Source organism: Nipponia nippon, unplaced genomic scaffold (genome assembly GCF_047370975.1).
Source record: "Nipponia nippon isolate SJK-2023a ecotype South Korea unplaced genomic scaffold, ASM4737097v1 scaffold_37, whole genome shotgun sequence".
Taxonomy (NCBI): Eukaryota; Metazoa; Chordata; class Aves; order Pelecaniformes; family Threskiornithidae; genus Nipponia; species Nipponia nippon.
The window spans coordinates 1,360,743-1,383,423 of record NW_028262355.1 but is presented as its reverse complement, the minus strand read 5'-3'; the positions used below and the strand labels follow the sequence as shown (position 1 = coordinate 1,383,423).

The 22,681-nt window shown below is 40.0% G+C and overlaps 1 protein-coding gene across 1 annotated transcript in view; it reads left to right on the top strand.

Moving 5' to 3' along the window:
• LOC148053776 (uncharacterized) overlaps positions 1–7,626 on the top strand; it is a 44,257-nt gene extending 36,631 nt beyond the window's left edge. The window contains exon 4 of the mRNA XM_087772840.1: positions 6,941–7,626. Coding sequence (XP_087628966.1) covers positions 6,941–7,129 — 189 coding nt within the window. The 3' untranslated portion in view covers positions 7,130–7,626. The remainder of the gene's footprint in view (positions 1–6,940) is intronic.
• The last annotated feature ends 15,055 nt before the right edge of the window (positions 7,627–22,681 follow it).

Sequence of the window (22,681 nt, the reverse complement as noted above, 5' to 3'; positions counted from 1 at the left end):
GTAGTAGTCACTGATGTTGATGGAAGTAGACTGGAGGACAGCGGCTGGGGCTTTATTCTATACACCTGAAGGTTTTAAGGAGCATTCTCGAGCATCCCATTGTATTATTTGCTACTAAACTGTCTATTTTTCAGCTTCCAAAATGTATACAGCCTCAGCTGGAAGCGTTTCACGTTTTTACTTCCCTAAAGCTTCTTCTGTAACTGCTGCCACATAATGCCAAGGGAGGACAGTAGCTAGAGCCCATTAGCTGTGGTTTATCGCCTCTCCAAAGAGATCAAATCCTGCTTTCTGGCAAGCTGGTTCACCCTTTGTCACGAGACTGCATCTGAGAAGTAGTAGTCTTTCAGGAGACAAAGGGAGGGGATATAAATAGATCATTTAAGGTAAAAATCAAAACCGCCTGGCTACAGCTACAATTTTCTGTTCTTTTAAGAAAAAGCCTGAAAAATATTGTGTTTTGCCTCAGATTGTTCCCTTTTTTAGAAGTCTAGCTTTAGCCATATTTTACTTCCAACAGTGCATTTTCGAAAGATGTCTGTCCTGTTCACTGGATCTTAGTTATTTTTCCCAACTGATCGTTAGACCTCCTGTTCTCCCTGCCTGTCTACCAGCTGACATTGAGATGCACACAGATTTTATTCATGTTTTGTTATCAGTCATTAATCAGCAGTTTAGACTGAACAGCCTGTTTCTCTTGTGTTGAGTCCTCCTGTAAGTCCCATCAGCAGTGATTCATATCTTCAGTTGAGGAACTATTTCCATAGGAATAAAGAAGAATTTTGCCACAGTTGGGATCACAGAGGTGGTCTTTTGGTTTCTAAACTTATGGCAGAAGTATTTATTTAAATATCATGAATGATTTAGCTTTCTCTGTTTGTGGCACTGCATTTCTTGAAAGCCTGCTTCTCATAGTACAGAATTACTTTTTCCTCTCCCATTTTACCCTAAGCAGTTATTCATGTTATGCACATTACCATTGCTTCCTTGGTGGTTCTTTTGCTTTTACAGAACTCTCCCTAAGGAATTTTGCTGTAACACAAAACTTCTTACTTTTTTTTTTTAATTAACAAAGTATTATTTAAATGTGACTTATAGTGAGATACTTGGTGTAAAGATCAATGTAATAGATTTTAAAAGGCTTCCATTGAATTTTAATTCAATGATATAATAAATCCATCATCGCATACACAAAGAATTGCAATGTAAGTGCAGGAGAATTTGATTAATTTGGTCAGATGAATCTCAGAGGGTTTCAGATTTTGTGAAGTCTCTTGACTTAATTCAGTAAAACTGCTAAAGTGCTTGGGGCTGAGTAAGTTTGTACCAAATGAGATTTTACTCTTTTTTGTTTTCCAAAAAACATTGTTTTAAATCAAACCTGATACGTTTCTGGTTTGGTTTTGTTTTGTTTTTCTTTAGCAAAGGACAAAACCATGCTCTGTAAATTTGTTATTGCTTATTACATTTCTATGGCATCGCTGGTGTGTTCAGTGTCCTTAACAGCTTCCAATCTGAGGCCCTAAGACTACAGCAGATGACAACCAAACCATTAGGGAACTTCCCCCGTGGATTTGATTGCAAGTTCGGATAGGAAATAGAGATCAAAATAGCAGGAGAAACATGAGATATGAAAGGACTGTAAAAGGAGGAGGGGACTCAAGGGATCCATCAAGGTAAAATGGAAATGGGGCATGGAAGAACCTTTTCCACCCACAGATGCACTTTGCAGGCTAGGAAGCTCTTTACAAAAGTGACTGGTAATTTTGAGTTGTGTTCTCTTCTCAGCCATGAGTGACTCTGAAAGTCAAAAGAAAGATTCCATATAGTCTTTGAAGCACAAGCCCCAGGTAAATTATTTCAAGCCGAAATTGCTAACATCTCTTGGCCGATTCATGGTTCCTGTGTAGCTTTTCATTGTCCTTTGTCCTTTTTCTCATCTCTCCTTTTCCACTTTTTTTGTATTCATCATTTCCTACTCCAATATCTTTCCTCAATGTTCAGCCTTTCCCTAGCAGAACAGGAACCTAGCTGACTGCAATGAGGACTCAATTCTTCAAACTCCTTTGTGCTTCTAGGAATTTCAAATTAGGGCACAAACATTTTTTTTTCCTACCCCTGGTTGCGTTATATCACTGCTAGTAGATATTTGATGTTACCCTGATGCACAGTAGTCACCATTAAAAAATCATTTACATTGGCATCTAAAACATCTCGGCACTTCTTAGATCAAGAGGAGGAAATAATTGCAGCATCTTGCGTTCTGTGGTGTTGTAACTTGTGGTGAATGTTGACATTTTAATGGTAGGCACCATAATTTCCGACAGAACAAAAATGAAAATAAGAAAGGTCTATGGCTCTTGCTTAATGAGGTCATGAATTTTCTTTCTCCAGAATGTTTGGTTAGTAATTTCACTAAAGAAAAATAAAGGAGCTTTAGACTTTGACTAATGTCTAACATCAAAAGGAAAAAAAAAAGAGAATTCATTAGTGGTTAGTATTAATTATTACTTATTAATAATTTGTGCCTCCCCAAACAAATATACAATGTTTCCTGCCTGAAGACCTTATACGCTCTACTCTTTCAGTTTAAAGCTAGCCAGAATGAAGGAAAGAGTAGACAAGATGTGAAAACAATAGTTACACAAACTAACCTATATGAAGCTGCAGTCAGTTTGTATACATTCCTTGGGCCATAATGTAACCAAATAAAATCTCCTTTCATTTAAAAAAAAAAAAATCCTTCCCACTTTAATTAGTTCAAACTGTGTTTAGAAAAAAACCCAACATTATTTTTTTGAGGAATCTGAAATAGAAAAATTCAGATTTTTTTTTTTTTTTTTTTCCATGAATGGGCTGATGGTAGGAGATAGATAACACCAGAATCAAAGAACAAGATACTGGAAGAGGGACCAGAGAGGTACTGGGGTGTTTCTCTTTGGACACCATTAAAACTCTCCTGGATGAGGCCTGAGCAATCTGAACTAATTGGCCCTGCTTTGAGTATAAGTCTGATTCTCATCTTAGAATAACTTTGGTTGGAAGAGACCCCAAATGTCATCTGGTGCAACGCCCTGCTCAGAACACAGCCAGCTTCAAAATTAATCATATTGCTCTGGAGCTTGTCCAGCTGAGTTTTCAAAATTTCCAAGGATGGCAATCCCATCCTCACAAATAGATATGTGATAAATAGAAACTCTCCATGAATGGGCCATAGGAGGTTATCTGTTTCTACCTACTAGACGGAAATAATGCCCGCAGGCATACGAAGGCAATCAGTCATCACAAGTTATTCTTTCTTTCCTTCAAAGACTCCTATCAAATACTATACCCTCTTGCAACAAGCATTACGTAAGTTCACTTATTATTTGCCAAGAAATAGCAACAACTGAGGTACTTAGCTAATTAGACATTTCTGTCTTTTGCTTTTGACATTTACATCAACTTGAAATTTTGCAGACTAGATTACTGAAAGAATTTTAAATGAATACTGTAGTGATTAAGCATTGAAGATGAATACTAATGCGTTTCAAACCGGGTTAGTGCTGTAATGAATTTAACATATCTAGTTTTAAAGTGGACTAATTAACAATTAAGAGCTCATGTGAAACTTATTTATATCTGTGTTAAAATACATATATATATATAAAAACACATAAAATACACTCCAGCCCTCTACCTCCCCAGTTTTGGAGAGGCAAAGTTCTCAGCCTCTGCAGTTTTCACCTTCCCTACAATCAGACATTTTCCCCTTTTCAGGTATCCACTGGGATGTCCAGATCCTTCCACAATCCCTTTTCCCAATAGATGTCTATCCCAAATCATGGATAGCAGACAGTAAGAGCATTTAAACAGTTTATTGCAATGTGTGGTTTCTGGCCACATCCAGAAAACCACCTAGGTACCAGGTGAATATTCAGCCCCCAAATTTGGATCCTTCTGGCTGTCATGTAGGTGTAAACCCCTATGCTCACCTTCACTGGGTCCTTCAGGGGCAAGTTTACCACTTTCCTTTGCATTTGCAGGATAATGAGCAGTTTTCTTTTTCTTTCCCCCCTTTCTCTTCAGTTTGAATAGAGCAGAAAAGGATAGGAGTGATATTCCCTTTGGACTACAACATCTGACAGGTGAAAATTGCTGCATCCCAGAGGGGATTAACACAGCATTAACTTACTTGTCAAATACAAATGTCAGGCTAATTTTGTCCCTACCTTGATATTCAGAAAATATAAGCTTTTATTCCAAGATCACTAAAAAGGTTCCTGTGTGCATATTTTAATTACAGTGGAAAGGGATCTGTCTATCTGTAGATCCTTGAATGCATGTGTGTGTATGAGAGGCTTTTAAACAAATATCTTCTATTCATCGTTTTTATTTACAGGCTTTAAGGCTTGAAAGGACCACAGGGATCAGCTCCTAGACTAAGTGTTTAGAAAACACAGGCCAAAAAACTTAACTAAATTTTCTCATCAAGCCTGTAAGTAGATAGAATGATCCAAACATTATAGCATTTTGTTAGCACACGAAGTACAGCTGCCTGGAAGCTAATGATAAGGGAACAGGTAACATATTGCTATTGTCCAAGCCAAGGAAAATACCGAAGGATAAGAAACCAGCGTAAATGTTGAGTTAAAAATTAAGCAGAGTAAACACGTTGTAAAGTTTTTTCAATACTAAGAGGTTAAGATTTAATTTGTGACATGGGTAAAGAAATCTAGTTCAAATAAAAAGTACTATGTTTGTTTTCTAAACCTGTTGTTTCCGCCTATGGTGGGAAAGAGCTGAAAGTGTGTATATCATAAAAAACCAACTTAATGCCTCTTGGGCTCCAGTCCTCTGATTCACCCTCATCCCCTTTAACTTACACAAGACCCCTATATTTTGTCTTTGACTCATCTACCCGGAAATAGGTTGCAATTCAATTTTGACCTACAATTAAATCAGACATCTACTGGTGCAGATCCTAAAACGTCTTTAGAAAGGTTGAAAACAGTAACAGCAAGAAATTTCAGGAAGTTTTATACCTCAGTAGTGGATTAGTCTACTGAATCATTTACTCTCAAAGAAGAGTGGTGTTCAGCAAAATTTGCCGAGGGACAGTCATTTCAATTAATCATTTATAATCAAAACAGTTTTTCTTCAAAGGGAAGGAATCGATATTGTCGATAGTGGTACAGTCTAGCCCCCCAACAGAAGGTGCTCAGCACTTCCTGGGAATGGCTCAGGATTGGACCAACCATCCCCTGACAGCACAGATTACTTCTTGATAAATGAAGTTATGATCGAAATAATCTGAAAAGGCTTTCAAAATCTAATGTGTTTTTTTTTTCCCCCTTTGTTTTCTGAATGGTCTTAAGACAGTCTGGTCTTCAGACAGTCTGGTCTTTAAGGTTGGCAAGGATAATGCTCACAACAATAAATTTCCCAGGTCAGATTTTAGCTGGTGTAAATGAGTTTTGAAGGAGCTATGGATCCGAGGCTATGGATCCTTCCTCTTGTACACACTTAGCCAAACACACAACAGATTGATATTATTTGGTAGAGTCAACCAAAACCAAAAGAGATACAGTCAGAACTAGAACGCAGGCAACAAAGTTCCTAGTTATGACCTGGAGGGGCTGCAGCTCTACTTCATTTTCCTTCTTGGCGTTAGCATCCTCTCAAGCATCCCAGAATTTCAGTACGGGGTTAAGCAAGCGCTTGGGGTATAGTCTTTTGGGCTGGCAAGGCTTGGGCACACATTGAGGGGCATTCAAGAGCACGTGACACAGCAATGCGATAGCTGCTGCTTCTGTTGAGCTGATGGCAGGGTGTAGCTACACCACACCACTTTACGTGAGCACCACAAAATCTGAAAATAACATTTACTAGTATGAGTCCACATCATATTATATTTTCTAAAAAATTTACTTACATATGGCTTTTTTATAATTTATTTTTGCTGTAACTGATTTTTGTTATAATTTTACTTGATTTTTTTTAATGCTGAAATATTCTTTTACCAATCATAGCTTTTCAGGTTTTGATTATTTATTTGCACGCATATAAAACCCACACAAATATTATATATATAATACATGGAATCACAGAATCCTATACTCCGGTTTCTCTTCAGATTGTATGTATAATATATATATATATAAATCTCTATATAATGTATATAATCTAAAGCATTAAGGGTGATAAAGTACATTTAACTTACTACCTTAGTAGACAGTTATTTTGGGAGCAAAAAGAAAGTTTTCAAAATATCAGGAGAAAAGAAATAAAAGTAGATGGGGAGAAAATGCGATCTTAGATAAACTCTGAATATTTTCTCCTGTATCCTGTGATTTGTTCCAAGTAAAGCGAAGGGCTTTTGAGCTTTCTGCAGATGGAGGGGCTGCTGCTGGCTGGTGTACGTGCAGCTGGGTATGTGCAACAAGCAGGTGCATCATTTGTAGCATCGTTTGTAAGCAGAGAAGTGCCAAAAGTTCTGCATATGCTCTCGTGGGATTTGTAAAGCAGTGCTTGGAGGGCAGGAGGGGAAGAGGAGGAGAGGACTTCCCCAAAAGCCTGCTGGCAGTGGCTTGGTTTTACAAGATCACGCAGGGGAAAAGGGTCGGACGTGGTCATCGACAGAGGGAATGAAAGCAACTGGGGTTCGGGAGGCAACTTGCAGCATTTACAGTTGGTTAATCATTTCTGTTTTGCTGAGGTCAAGAGAGCAGGGTCCTAGGATAAATTTTGTTGTCTTTGTAAAAATTCCTCCAAAATCTTCACCAAGAATTGAACGTTTCTCTTCAGAAAATGGAAATGAAAATATCTAGTCATCAGCTGACGTGAAAGGCAGTCTTTTCCTCTGTCATTTTAAATTCGTTACTTCTGATTTGGGTCAGATCTATGTAACGTTCACCTTTTTCTGTCCCTGATGGGCATTATCTCTCCATCTCCTCTTCAGGTATCTTCTGCAACTGGATTTCCATGTCCAGTCTCTTGGCAGCAGCATCTTTTCTGCACTCGACCCGCTCTAGGACGTCAGGAGAGATCTGCAGCTCAGGTGTTTGCTCAGACTGCAGGACCCAGAGGGGCCATCAGCCTCTGGAGCCACGGCTCTCCCGAAGGACTAGAACAAGGCAGGAGGGTTTGACATAATGTTGAGTCAAACTGAAAAAAATATGCTTATTCAGGACTGTAACAGCACTCTTATCCGTTGAGAAAGTTTAAAGAAAACGTCTAGAGGTTTCCAAATTTAAAGTTTTGGGTTTCAGCCTAAAACAACAGTAACAACAAGTCAGTGTTTGAGATTCCTGTAAAAAATATACATGCCTTATCACAATGAAATGCTCTTCCTGACAAATTAATTTAGTTAATAAATCAGTGCAGTTTCAACAAAGTAACGCTACCAATCTAAGCAATTGTTTTAATTACACAAGCACACAGCTTACTGTAAGAATTGTGCTTTCCTTCCTTATCTAGCAACATAGGTCTCTGTGTACGATCAAGAGATTTGTTGTTTACTTTTTCCATTAAACTAGCTCTATATGTCAACTAATGTATTTTAGCTTTGTTCTATCTTTTTTTATATCTAAGAACAGGAACTATATCAAGTTAGAAAGTAAATAAAGCAGAGAATGCTTCCTCTTGCACAGCGCATACTTACATTATGTGTCGAAGATAAATATATCCAGGACATTCAAAATTGATTAATTGTATCTTAGAAGGTAACCAGAATAGCTTTTCCCCTAAAATGAGGTTACATTCTAATAAAATAGTTTACCGTTTTTAGTCGTATATTACAATAAGTCATTTGAAATCAACTCTAGGCCACTCAACTTGTCAGTTCCTTATAAATGAAGATAAATGATGAAAAGAAAAACTGCAAAAAAGTCCTGACTGTTATCTGAAACATTATGAAAATATTATTAGTGGAATTGCTTAATGGAGATACATCAATTAATGCAATCATTCTGGTTGTCCAACTGCTCCAATGAGCAAAACAGAATGAAACTATCCGTTTGGAGCTCTGACTATAGATGAAAGGACTGCAGAAGTACGAGAAGGGTAGGCTATGGAGAAGGGAGAATGTCAGCGAAAGGTTGGCTCAAGATAGCTTTATCTTTAGGTTTGCTTTAGCAACACAATTGGAAAACAGTCATTTTCATGCTATAGCTTGTTTGTTGAATCCCTGACTAAAGAACATGCATCACAGCTAAATGTTTGTCAGAGCATACAAATAGACAGTCTTAAGTGGTGACTGCAGATGTGGACTTTTAGAATAATAACAGTGGTCTTCAAAGATGATTATTATTATAATCAGTTCATTACGTGTTGTTATCAGAATTGGTTACTATTATCATTATTAATACCATTATCCTTTTTCAATCATTGTGTGCAGCCCAGTATTATTGCCTGTCACTCAGGCCGGTAACCTGGCATCAGCTTTGTGATCTGCAGCTCCTCACATCCAGGATGTGTCTAAATCCTGCCAATGCTTTCTGCATAACAGCTCCCAGATCCTCGTTCAAGCGATCTTCATCCTGTATCTTGATTACTGAAGCACCCTGCCTTTATTCAGACCCATTCCGAACAATGTCGCAAAGAACACTTTCCCTCTCCATCATCTGAACCATGTCACAACTCTTGCTTTATCCCTCTGGAGAACAGGGGAGGGGGACTACGCCTGTATTTCCATGTCCATTGGTGGCCAGCCCAAATGTATCAATCACTGAGGATATAAACATCAAAGGAGGAGGAAATGATTTAAACTGGAAGCTAATTCTGGCATGAGATCAAATGGATGTAAATTAGTTATGAAAGACTGGAAATTAGATGGTTTCTAACTACATGAGGTGTGAATTTCTGGAACAAGCCTTCAAACATGTTAGGGGGGAAAAAATATTTTATGCTGGAGGTTATTATGTTTATCAAGGCAATTCAGTGAGAGCTTTCAGACAGAAAATTAAGCTTGTGATCTGCATCATTTGGCAGCAGATTCACTGGCATCTTTATTTAAAGATCCAGTTGTTGTTTGTTTGTACATCATTTCAGTTCTACTAATCACACGCTGCAGGGTTTGATCTGGTCTCCTGCAGAAGCTGGACAGAATATTTTTCCATACTTGTATCTTCTTTCACCTGTGAAATGGGGAGGAAGAGGAGGGAAGGGAGTTGTCCTGTAATTTAGTGGAGAGTAGTCCTATCTAGAGATAGAAGGTACGGCAGGGTGCACCGTGGCTCCTCATGGTATTGATATCCCTAGTATTAATATGGTTGGGGTGATTTACTTTCTTGCTTTAGGTGAAACCAACTGCTCAATCTGAGATCAGGAAGGGACAGTTTGGAAATCACAGCGCAGGTTTTTCTGCCATCTACTGAAGCCCGGGGCATGGCCCGTATCCAAGGCTCATTCTGGGTGTTGTATTTCATAAGTTTCCTGCTATGCAAGGGAATAATTTACATTGATTTACCAATCACTTCCATTGACCTTTCTTCCTGTGGCAAATTGTAACCGTGCCTGTTTGTGGTGTTCATTTTTTTTTTTTTACTTTTCTTTTTGCTGTGGTTCATCATTTGTTATACATTATTGATATAAATATTAGTTTTCACAGTAAGGGTTGTCAAACGCTGGAACAGGGGCCCAGAGAAATGATGAAATCTCTACTCTCGGGCATATTCAAAACTGTTTTTCCTAAGCAACCTGATTTAGTTGTCAAGTGTGCCCTGTTTGGGGTAGAGGATCCAATACCAGATGATCCTCAGAGGACCTTCCAACCTAAAATTTTGTGTGGTTCTGTAGAGCTGCAGAATATGTAAGCAGTGGTGGATGGGAATGGGTGTCACGGACATCTGATAAATACCCGTGAACCACCTGACATTTGCTGGTAGCTGTGAAGTCCAGAACTTGCAAATCCAATGGTCCCCTCATCCTATATTCCCATATGCCTCTCATTCATTGATGAGATCTCACTTTCTCGGCAGAGTAGGTTGTCATGTCCACCACCATGGAGTAGCCTTTCTGTTCATTAAATGCGTGAGTGAAACTTTTCAAATGAGAGCTTTAAAATGGCAGCAACAAGTATCAGATGGCAAACAACATGCTTATAATGTGTATTTGATCTCGGATTCTCAATGAGAAGAAAATTTTTCATGAATAGCAAATAAGGTTATACTATTCATCACAGAGATAGAGTTCCACAATTCTGTTTGATAAAATATTTGGACATAAAATTTAAACTGTAATGCCTCAGGGTGTATTTTTGGAAAATTTTTATCAGTTCTGGCTCTTAACAGATAATATTTTATAGGTCTTGACCAGGCACTGGGGCTTGTCAGTGGATTTCTGCATGATGAAAAGTGGTGCATGTGATCAAAAACAGAATACATTTTTCTAGGTTATTCAAATTCAGATTTTCCCCTCAGGCTCCTGGATGCATTCCTTGGTTGCTATGACTGAAATGTGGGAATTAAGATGTACTCTTATAACTGAACAAGATTATAACTGACAACGTAACGTAGGTTTGATTTCAACTTCATGCCAGCTAAACCATTTTAGACAAAGATTTTCAAGAAATCGAAAAGTTAGGATCCTAAAAAACCCAGAATTTCATCAGAATTTATATCTGTAATATTTTGAAAGTCTCTGCTTAAAACATTTTTTCTAAACTTGCCTTAAAACAGAGCCTATGCCGTTCGTTAAATAAATAATTAAAGAGCAAAACTGTTCATGGTTTCAGAGCCGTGGTTTTAATTTTGATTTATAAGAGAGAAGACTTGGCAAAATTGCTTTCCCAACTTTCTGTCTTTGATTGTCTTTAGCGTGTGGGAATATTGTGCTTCCTAATGATGCATGTTATCTGCTTTACTGTCCTAGACTTTAATTCTGGGGCAGCACTTGTATTTTCAACCTATTCAGCAGAAAAATCATCTTACTGTAAAATCTTCTCAGACAAGTTGCTTGAAGGTCACCTTGAATAACATATAAAGAGCTCTCTCCTCTTCTTAAGGTCTTTGCTAAAATAATCACGGCCCCATTTGGCCCTTCCTTGAAAAACAACCTTAGGGAAGATTCATTGAGACAACATTGCTGTGGGCTTCTTGTTTTTATTGTCATCCTGATGAGAGCAGAACACTGGACTTCCAACAAAAAGGTTATAATGTCTTTCATTTACAGCTATTATAAATTAAACTAGGCTAGCGAAACTTGAAGAAATTTGTACTCACATGCTACTGCTTATATTAGTTCTGAAGGCTTTGATAGAAACACAGGCAAGGAAGCTCAAACAGAGCTTTGCTATAGCTGGAAGTTGCTCTTGAAATGTTGCTTAAGGTCCAAAGGTAAGGGTGTCATCAAGAGAGTATTGAGAATGACTGCCTTAAATTTGCTTCTTTTTTCTTAAGTGCATCAGGCCGGCAAAGCGCCCTTCTCCTCCTCAAGGTTCTTGCGTGATAGATACCAACCAGAACCTTCTCTGACTCCCACCAGGAACTGTAGAGTGTGCCTTCATAAAATGCTTTCATGGAAAACGGTCACAACGACCCCAGGCAACGCTACAGGTGTGGGGAGGAGTGGCTGGGAGCTGCCTGGCAGGAAAGGACCTGGGGGTGTTGGTTGAGAGCTGGCTGAACATGAGCCAGCAGTGTGCCCAGGTGGCCAAGAGGGCCAATGGCATCCTGGCTTGTATCAGCAATAGTGTGGCCAGCAGGAGCAGGGAGGTGATGGTGCCCCTGCACTGGGCACTGGTGAGGCTGCACCTTGAGTATTGTGTTCAGTTTTGGGCCCCTCACCCCAAGAAGGCCATGGAGGGGCTGGAGCGTGGCCAGAGCAGGTCAGTGAGGCTGGGGCAGGGTCTGGAGCACAAGTCTTATGAGGAGCGACTGAGGGAACTGGGGTGGTTTAGTCTGGAGAAGAGGAGGCTGAGGGGAGCCCTCATCGCTCTCTACAACTACCTGAAAGGAGTTGCGAGGAGTAGCTAGGTGGGGGTCGGTCTCTTCTCCCTAGTAATGAGTGATAGGATGGGAGGAAATGGTCTCAAGCTGCGCCAGGGGAAGTTTAGGTTAGATACTAGGAAAAAGTTCTTCACCAAAAGGGTGGTCAAGCATTGGACCAGGCTGCCCAGGGAAGTGGTTGAGTCTCCATCCCTGGAGGTATTTAAAGAACGGATAGATGTGGTGCTCGAGAACATGGTATAGATGGACTTGGCAGTGATAGGTTAACGGTTGGACTCGATGATCTTAAGGGTCTTTTCCAACCTTGACGATTCTATGATTCTATGAAACAAGATACACCTCTCTATTCCTTCGCTCACCAAAGCCAGAGCTTAGTCTATGTTCAGAAAGTGCGATGGACAAGTACCTAGTCAGGCGGAAGGGCTTCCTCCAGCCAGCTTGGAACTCCTGACTTGTACCTTCACAGCTATTTATATGAAAATTATTTCCTTGCTGTCAACAACCATAAATATGAATGAGGTCAGTTAGACCAGGACATCCTAAATAATACTGAAATCCCTTATTGGTGACAGCAGTGTCTCGCTGATTCACTGATCTCTATATGGTTCTTCACTTTGGGTGTCCCATTTGTGCTAAATTAGATGAGTTCACGTGCACTTGAGAATAAGAAGTGGAAACATGTTATTGCAGGAAACGGGGGGGTGTGAGGGATACAGAATCTGTTAAGATGCAAAGCATATTAGCATCGTTTATTGCTGAACATGTCTGGTAGCAGAAGTCGCAATATCACTGTTAGGAAACGACATCTGATTCTTCATTAGGATATCGTGCCCATGCTGTTGTGGAACACGGCAATAGATACCAAATCCATCAAGGACGTTGCAGGACACAGCAGTATGGGACAAGCTCAAAAGTTAGTATGTGAGGTGATGGAAAGCCTTGTACGCAATGACATTTTTCTTAATGTATATAGAAAAATTTATACTTGGGAGAAAGATTGAAACATTTTTCAACATTCCTATTTAGTAAACAGCTAGAGGCAGATGAACTAGCTACTGTCTTGCAGTGCTGTTCCTTGCCATTGAATGAAGGATGCAAGATGAAACAGAAATTGCCTGTATGGGTTCTGTGCATACATTTTCCATCACGGTGTCTGTGCTCAGGAACAGCAGAGAGAAAACACAGATGACAGACTATGTTTTCACAATGAAGTAATGGATGTGAGTAATGTGTATACGTCAAAAACCTGTCTTGAATATGCCTGGGATACCATGGAGATAAGTTTAGGGAGGTAGAACTTCTGGTGTCTCGGTTCGGCAAGCATTGTGTATAGCTTCTTAGCCAAACCACAATTTCTGGAAATCCCGTAGGGACAGAATTTGCTGTGGATCTTTAAGCCTTTCCTGAGTTTCTGTATTTAGATTAGGCCTTTTATTATTTTTCTATCATTATTTTGTTTCTTAGAGAAAAATGGGCAGATGGAAGTAGATACAAACTGAAAATGAAGGACTTTATGTGAGAAGGCAGTCTCTAACTCAACAGAATTTTTCATGTGCAGCTAATTCCATGCACAGTTATGCACATAGCAATCAATATTTAAGAACTGCATTGCCAGGACAATCAGACCACTGGAAGCTTTTGCCACGTAAACACAAAGATAGCTGAAGCAAATTGGCTACCTTTGGGAAATCTATGCGATAAATTAAGGAGATGTAGGAAAAGCGAACACCTTCATTAGACCGACGAGTGTAGTATACTATGCAAACGCAGAAACCATGCACACGTAGATGCTGTGCATGGACACTATATGAATGTAATATGTCTAAATTATATACAGCAAGCATCAGTTATAGATGTAAGCCTCAGGCTTTGCTGACAAGTTCTGCCCTCAAGCCTCTCAGCTCCTGTAGAGAAAAGCAATGCATTTTGTACAGAAGGGGGAGATCGAGTTAGGGACCACCTAAGCAACTTGTAGACATAAGAGTCCGTTGGACCAGATGGGTTGCTCTTGGAGGTGCCAAAGGAGCTGGCTAATATGGCTGTTAAGCCTCTGTCTGTCATTTTTGAAACCACATGGTGGCTGGGAGACATTCCTGGCTGGAAAAAGGCAAAAATCAAACCCATCTTCGAGAAGGGCAAGAAGAGGATCTGGGGAGGTACAGGTCTTGCCAGCTTATCCTTAGTCCCTGGGAAGGCTGTGGAAAAAATCCTCCTGGGTGCCTTTCAAAGCACCTGAAGGACAGGACAGGGATTGGGAAGAGGCGGTTTCTGACCAACCTGACTGCTTTCTGTGATGAGCTGATTGCTTCTGTGGACAAGGGAAGAGCGGCTTACTGTGTGCACCTTGACTTTAGCAAAGTGTTCAGCACAGTTTGCTGTAGTATCCTTATAGCCAAACTGGTGAGATATGGACAGAAATATTTATGGACAGTGGATTAACTGGATCGGGTAATCAATCCTTAGCTGATTTGCCATAGTTTTACTGTGTGTTCCTGTGTACCTTTGTGCCTTCATTTATATTAGCAAATACCAGCTGTCATCAGCCTGTGCTACCATGCAAATTCTGAGTGCTAAGGGGAAGTTTTGTTTTTTAAATGGACCAAACATTAACTTTTCTGTTTTTGTCTCAGTGATGGTTTTGCACTAGAAAGTGCGTAGAGATTCATATTTCATTTTTACTTTGTCCAAGTCAATTTGGAGTCTCTAGACCTGACTGGCATGCCAAGCAATCCCTGCTGCCCCTCCGCAGCGGTGCCTAGCGAAAGAATTCCCCATTGCGAGGCTACTGCCATTTTCTTGACCTATATTCCTTCTGTCCTCCTCAATATGTCACCCGAGAAGGTCATGGCTTGTATTGTCATAGGACATATTGTATATATTCAAAAGAAGGCTGGGATCACAGAAAAACACCAGAGATCACAGAATCTTTTATGTCTCCTGAATAAAGATTAAGCAGTGCAGTCGCGGAAGGTTAGTACCTCTGCAGTCATGGGACTGTAGCAGAATGCAGAACCGCTGTTTTTAAATATTATTGCTGGAATGGAACCAAATCAGATGTTTGACTTTCAGCAAGAAAAAAAAAATAGCCTAGTTTAAAGTCCTTTCAATATTTAGTTTATGTTCCTCCCCTTTTACTGCTTGCTAGTTTAAGTTCTTACCTTTTTATTTAAATTCTTTTTTTTTTTCAGTTTTATTTTCTTGGTTTCTTTTTTTTTTTTCTCCCCCCCCCCCCCCCCCCGGGACAAATTCTCTCTGTCTTATATCACCGTAACTTAAGAGTAAGTCAGGAAGACTCATTCTGGATTTACACTAATTTAAAACTAAATGTTAGCCTAAGAGAGATACCAGATTCAGAAGAGTGCCATTGCGTGCTTTCCTCTACTCTGGTCAGCTGTAGCGATTACGTGATCTTCATTTCTCACCTGTGAATACAGCAGATTTTAGATATAAAGCTGACTTGTACAGTTACCACACATCTAGGCTGGAAGCACATGAATGGACCTAGCAACACTTCATATGACAGTAGTTGAGCAAAGCCATCACCGTAGAGGTAACCAGGGAGGACACGTGCCTGTGGATAGCGTGAATGGAGATGCTGATACATCAATCTGCATGTAGTTTATTCCCTGTAAGTTAACTTTGATCTCAGGATATTTATAAAATGCTTTTCACTTGCATGCTCTTCTAATATGCCAGTACTTTTTCATTCTTGGCTGCTCTTGGGTTTTGTGACCAATTTGGCTGTTGAAAATGTTCTCATCTTTTCAGTCTATAAGAGAAAATCTCAGTCTCTGACATTTCTCTGTGATTTTAGTCTGCGTTTTACTGTGCAGATTCTCGAATCCCTTTCTCCTGTGCATAGTGCATAAACAATATAATAAAAACTAATAAATATACTCAAAAGTATTTAAGGGTTTCTCAGGTAAGCCATGACAGTTAATTAAATTTAGAATGAAAAGGAAAATACAAAATATATTGTGAAGACACAGCACAATTTGGTTTTTGTTCTTACAGTTCTATCCACCATCCTCAACAGAGTTATGATAGAGTTGTTTGGTAGTTATATTATCCCAGGTAACTTCAGTCCATAGAGACAAGAGGATGGAGAGGGAAGACATAAACAAGCACAGCAGGGAAATTTAATCATTCATCCTGGCATCTTGAAGCTAGTCCTCACTTCTTGGATGTACACAAGTGGTTGAAGGGCATACTCTCCTGTTAACCAGGCTCCAAGTCAAACAGCTGCACGCCAGACAGTGGCTATCAAAACACATTTCATTGAATCCAAGAATCATGGAATAATTTAGGTTGAAAGGACCTCTGAGAGTCATGTGGTCCAGCCTCCACTAAGCAGAGGACAACTAGGAGGTCTAAGGAGATCAGGTTGTCCATGGCCATGACTGTCGGTCTCCTGGTTGGCTTCCTGCTATGTACTCACTGTATTTGTACAACCCTGAGCCTAAATTCCTTTTGTGACTCTAGCTTTGAGGACCTAAATGCTCAAAAGGATCATATTGACCTCCATCAGAATAATAAAATGCTGCAATCAAACTAATGTAAGACAGACCAACTAATCAAAAATTCCTACAGATTAAAAAAAAATAATAATCAGCTATATTAATATAAGATGTGGATGCATTGATTCACCTCACTGTAGTGGATACTTGGGCATCCACTTGCAGGAATTCTGCTGAAGCCTGCAGAGGAGCTAATCCACCTTTCAGCTCAATATCTGTTTTTAGCAGAGGGCAATAAGTGATACACGCGATACTTCTGAATGTAAACTAACAGATCAGTACAGATAGCAAAATGGTCTTTGAGATGAAGATAATATTCAGTAGCCTCAAGGCAAGGAATGTATTTTCAGTGCTGAGAGAAATAAAGACTACTTACAGAAAGCAATTCATGCGACTACAAAGGCTGTAAAGAAAATTTTGATAGCAAGGAAGAATGTGTACTGCAAAGATGAGCAACAAAACATACAAACTAAGTTCAGGGACATAATTAGATGAAAGACAAGAGCTAGCAAGGTGATAAGTGACTTTAATACAGTGAGCAATGAACTGTTATGCTGAAAAAATATGAAAAAAGCCATCTGAAACCAGAAGATGAACATGTCAGAGTGTTCCCTTACCCGAGATGAACGGAGTGAAACATCTGAGCTGACACAGAAAGAAGCATTGGGCAGACTTCCTAGCACCTTGAGCCATTGACAAGTTTATTCTCAACCTTCCACAGCAATAATTATCCAGTTGTTAGATAATTATAGTGTTCATATCAGGCTGGTTTCACATAACATGGGTGGAACAAGGCTCTTAGGTGGTGGTGGTGCAATTCACCACAAAAGGACTTATCCATATCACTTCAGTAAGTGTTTGAAGTATGAAGAGTGCCAATGAACGCTGGGGATTTTACTCAAGTAGCAGATCGTGATGTTTAGAAATCAATATACTCAAGTGGCATATATCAAGAACATACTGACAAAATGCAAAGTTTTGAATGCCTAGAATTAGTCACTTATTTTTATATACTCACTGCCTCTATGGTGATTGGATTAATTCAGCTTATCCTCAATGAAAACTGGTTTCACTCTTTCTGCCTCAGAAAGAGCTTTTCACAGGGGAGTTGAGCACATGGGTATCCTGTCCCGGCGGTCTGGCCCTGACCATGGGCCTTGGGCAGAGTTTACCATGGATTTACAGAGGGAAAGGTCTTGCCATGACACTGCAACAGAATAGATGCTTGGTGACAGGGGAATGTATAAAAAAAAAAAAAAAAAAAAATTGAAGTTCTCCACGTGCAAACTTATTTGATTTAGAAAAGTTCAGAAATTTTTATTGTTATTATATTATCCTAACTGACCTTTCCATCCCTAAGTATTAATCTCAAATGTATTTACATAGCGGTTACTCAAGAATGAGTATTTCATTTGATACTCTCTTTAGCAACAGAGAGAGGAATTCATTGCTGTGTTCTATCTTGGTGCCTAATCAACTCCTTTCAACACAGAATCTTATTCGCAAATCCCTCGAGGAGCAGTTCTCGTTTGTGTTGGAAAGCAAAATAAAGTTCTTCTGCATTCAGTGATAATGGTTTAGTTACTTGCTCCATTTTACGAAGGGCATTATCTCTAATATGCGTCATTTCAAGAAGACTGGAATATTCATTTATTTTGATAGTGAAAAATAAGTTCTAGAAAGTGACAAAGATCTGTGATTACTCTGTTGATTGGACCCTATTCCAAATTCTCTGAGTTAAGACAAAAATCTGTCTAGTTTGATGAGGAAATAAAAAGGTTATAACCTGATGAATACCTGAATGAACTAAAATGAACCTAACTGAACTAAATCAGCTTGAAATTCTTGTAGTTTAGACAAGAGGCCACATAGAACGGGCGATGTTTTCATTTTTCTCTTTGCTAAAATATGAGATTCAGAGGCTAAATGGGGCAAAATGATTTTTTGTTACACCTATAAAATTCCTGACTAATATTTGATCTGCTCTTAAAGCTGCTTCTAATGCTGGATAATCTACTATTTCCCTAGAAAATCTCTTAGAGTAATGCTTAACAGGTACATACACATCATCTCATGCTCTATCCATTTTGCAGACCTGTGAAAGTTTGGAGGAAAGTGAGTTCTCTCACTTTCAGCCAAGACGCAACCATATAATTTTCTGAGCCCCCCATCACGCCACCAGGATTGATGGGGATACAATCTACTAACTGCGGGTGGAGGGGAAATCCATGGAATTTGCATTTCACCCCTTCGTACAAAGGGAAAAACCTAGTACACAAACTACTCTGCCACCTCACCCTACCCCACATTTATCAGAGAACTATGAAGTACCTGTTCTGCTTTGGACTTTTTATTATAGTAATGCAATTACTTTTGTCAAGAAATATACCACTTAACCTGATTCTAAGAAAAAATGGGCAAGCATTCTCAATTATTAATAAAATTACATTCCTTTAAAAAACGTCAGCAACTTTATTATACTGAAGTTGGCATTCACAGTCACTTACCTACCTACAGAAGGAGAATTTCTTTAGCTGTTACTGGAATCTGCAGAGAGGCAGGACATGAGCTTCGTTGGATGACAAATGCTAGAAGTTTGCTGAAAGACTAAGCAGGGTCTTTGTGAAAGCTGAGGTTTTATCTATCCAATTAGAGAGAGATAGCAGGAGCTAAGTCCACCTAATGAAAGCCATAACTTCAGATTCTTGTGTATTTAGGAACTCAGCTGCCAATGATTTATACTAAATTCAGGAGGCCAAACTCCCTTACGTTCCTCACTACAGTGTGTGACTAGACCAAGGTCTGTATTCCTTGCACACATGCAGGTAAAATTCTTGTTGTTATTGACTAAAATTTTGTAGATGAATATAATGTTTGATGGGCATAAAGCAGATAAACGTTAGCTGCAGGTGCTGCTCTGTCACATCTTGCATTGATTTTTTTTTCCACCTGATCTCTTCAGGCAATCCATCCATGAACTAAGATTCGAGAGTTGAAAGACGTGTTCAGCTGTCAGCTTTTAGCTGGGCTTCGTGTAGACATTGCTCCGACTCTCAATTATTCCCTAATCTAGAAGACCTATGAAGCAGGAGGATATGACCTTTGAAAATAATCCTTTTACAGAGGCTTGTGATGATGGAATATGGACTCCAGTTGCCTGGCCTGATTTCATCAGCAAATGCTGATTCATCGAAATGAAAACATTTTGCAGAAAATACAGCACTTTTGATGGAACTTTCATTAATTAACAGGCAGGAGCCTGTGGGAACGGGCTGCTTTTAGACCAGCTCACCTGGCTGCTTGGAGGTAATCCACTCTCTCTTACTCCAAGACATCCCTACCTATGGCTTGCAGGCAAATGCTTCCTCCTAGTTGCAATGGCGGTAGGTACACCAAGGCTCCCAGATCCCTCCCTGTGTTTAATGGGTCTTTGCCATGGAGGTAAGAACTCCGGTTTCAGCCAGAAAAACTATCCACCTGCGCAAACTTTCTGCAATGTTGAGGTCTAGCTTCCAGCACGTTGGTGAGGATCACAGCTAGGACTACAGCTGTCTTCATCTGTACACTGAAATTTCTTAGGGGCAGGCACTTTCAAGCAGCAATCCAGGCCACCTAGGGTCTGAATCTGTCTGTGGAAGCATCAGTTCTCTCCATTTAGCGTACAACATGACTGCACTCTGAAACAAGGCACAGCTCTAGGTACTTGAACTTAGGTGTCGTGAACTGAGACCAAATGAATTTCAATGAGAACTGCCCCTTGGAAGCTCTCTTTAATGACAATTTTGCTAACAGCTTGCTTGGTATGGCTACCGCCTGATTATTTTAACACTTTCTATGTAGAGTCTTATCCTAAATTCTTATAATAAATGACTTGTAACTTGTGTGACCTTTCATACCAATATATTACCGGTGACTATATTAATGATACTTTATAGGCAAGGAGAGATTTACCATATCAGGCTGTCTGTAGAATTAAGTGCAACATACTTCAGTTCAAGTAACTGGCAAGACTGGACCCAAATTATATCCACATGCATATATAATATACGAGGTATCCTAAATTCATTTGGATACCTTCAAGGAAGATGAACCCTGCAATGATTAAACTGCAATAAACCAGCAATTACTGTGCATTCCACTCCTTGGAGAGGGGAAAAAGTCTTGGCTGTAAGAACCATTTAAAAGCAAAATAGATCAGTTGCGAAGTAGTTGCCAAGATCTGAGCCTGAAATCAAACCTCTTTAAATGCTAAGTATGAGAAATAAAGCATTGTAATTATTTACACAATACTTCTTGTGTTGGGCTTGCCCTTGCCACTTTGTAACTGAAAATGAGGATGAAATGAAAATCTGTGTCCTGGCTCGGATGCTTTGCAGCAGTACCAAGTCCTTGAAAACTGGGCTGTCACTACGTACCCCACAGCTGAATCGCTGGCTGGAGGGCTCCAAGGGACGCACGGAGCCACTGAGCTTGTAACGCACGTGTCTTCCAGGCAGCATCCCAAATTCGGTCGTGTGACTCTCCCTGACTTTTCCCTGCATGTTTAATGAGCTGCCCGTGCTGCGCTTCCCTCTCCCCTTCTTCTCTCCAAGAGGATATCAAGGTTGTGAAAGAGCAGAACATGAATAGTCAGCTAATCAAATCAGCAAATGCTGAAAAGGTCAAAGCCGTTGCGGGAGAGTGTTGACTTTCACAAGCTGTCACGAAAGGGAACTGCAGCTTTTGAACACTGTGCAGAGAATTCAACCCAAATTTGAAAGGGAAATACGAGTTGCCACTCTACTGTGGGTGCTGAACTAGCAGGAGCAGCAAGCGAGAGCCTCACTGATCACACCTTCACAGCTCTTTATTCCATCTTTCAAAAGCCCAGGGCCCAGATCCCCTGTTGCTGACATATTGCTGCCCACCAGCAGGCTTCCAGTAACTTACTGGGGTGATCCTTGTTGGCACCGGCCGAGGCACAGCCTGCTGTTCTGCCTCCAGACCCCAATCCCATTACCTAGCTACTCACTGAAACAATTCAGGGAGTGCCATATGGAATTTACTTATTGATGCCATTTAGTTTCCCCAGCACATACATAACTCTCAGAAACTACTTCGCCCGGAGCTGGGGAATGAGTATTTCCCACAAAGGACAGAAGACGAGAGCGAGGGCTTGTGTATTTTTAGCTAACACATTATTCCTGGCATTCCTTCAGAGCAGACCCAGTTGTTAAAGCCTCTCTTCATCTGTCCAGCTTCCCTCTTTAAATACAGTCTGCCACTTCTCATCTGCTCCTCTCTTGGCTGGTGGTTAGTCATTTAATCACTTGATTATCAAGGAATACATGGGAAAAAGAAACAGACTGGCAAAAATCTGAACTTCTTCAGTAGCTGGAGATCAAAGGGTGGAAAAGTTGATGTATTTTGAAATCCTCTGGCAATAGTGTTAAAGAAAAACCACCAGGAAGCCATCACTGGTTTTGTTGTTACTGTTTTAATAAAAGACTAGATGATTGACTTCTCTGTCTAAATGAAATAACGTACACTGGAACTACCACCATGCAGCTCACTGCCCCTAATGCAGCTTAGCTGAACAGTTTAGCCTAAACTAGGCTGGAGTGAAATAGTTGAGTCTGAGCAGCTTGGAATTAGGCTGTTCATCACATTGTGTGTCTTGTTTCAAAGCAAGGGAAAGCTTTATTTCTGCTGGGCAAAATAAGTGGGCCCCTCTTTGTCTAAACAGTTACCGGGTAATGACTAATAGATGTGTGTTTCTCCTAACAGATTTTTCTTAATAACCAGTCTAATACAGTATCCATGACTGATCTTCAGAAATATATAAGCCCCGGAAAAGAAAAATTATTCAAATATATACATATAAAAAAACCCCAGTACTTTGTTGACAAGTACATCTCCAAACTGAAAAATACAGACCACTTCTGTATAATGCTTTCTTGTGAAAACAGGGAAGCTCCTGAATTTCATTGAAATCAGGCCTGTGATTCTGGATAAATTCTGGTTTTTCCTCATTCTTTCAATTCCAGCTTAGACTACTGAAGATGACTTGATCAGCGTCAGACAGAAGGTGTGCAGAAATGGTAGCAACCCCCTGCATTTTGAGTAACCTGGTCTTCTTCATGCATCCCATTTCAATTGTTTTGTGCCCTCCCTGTTCTTGCAGCCGTCTCCTTTGGACCAGAAGGGCAGAACCCCCCCTGCCCCGGCACTGATGCCCGCATCCCTCTCGGGATGCCT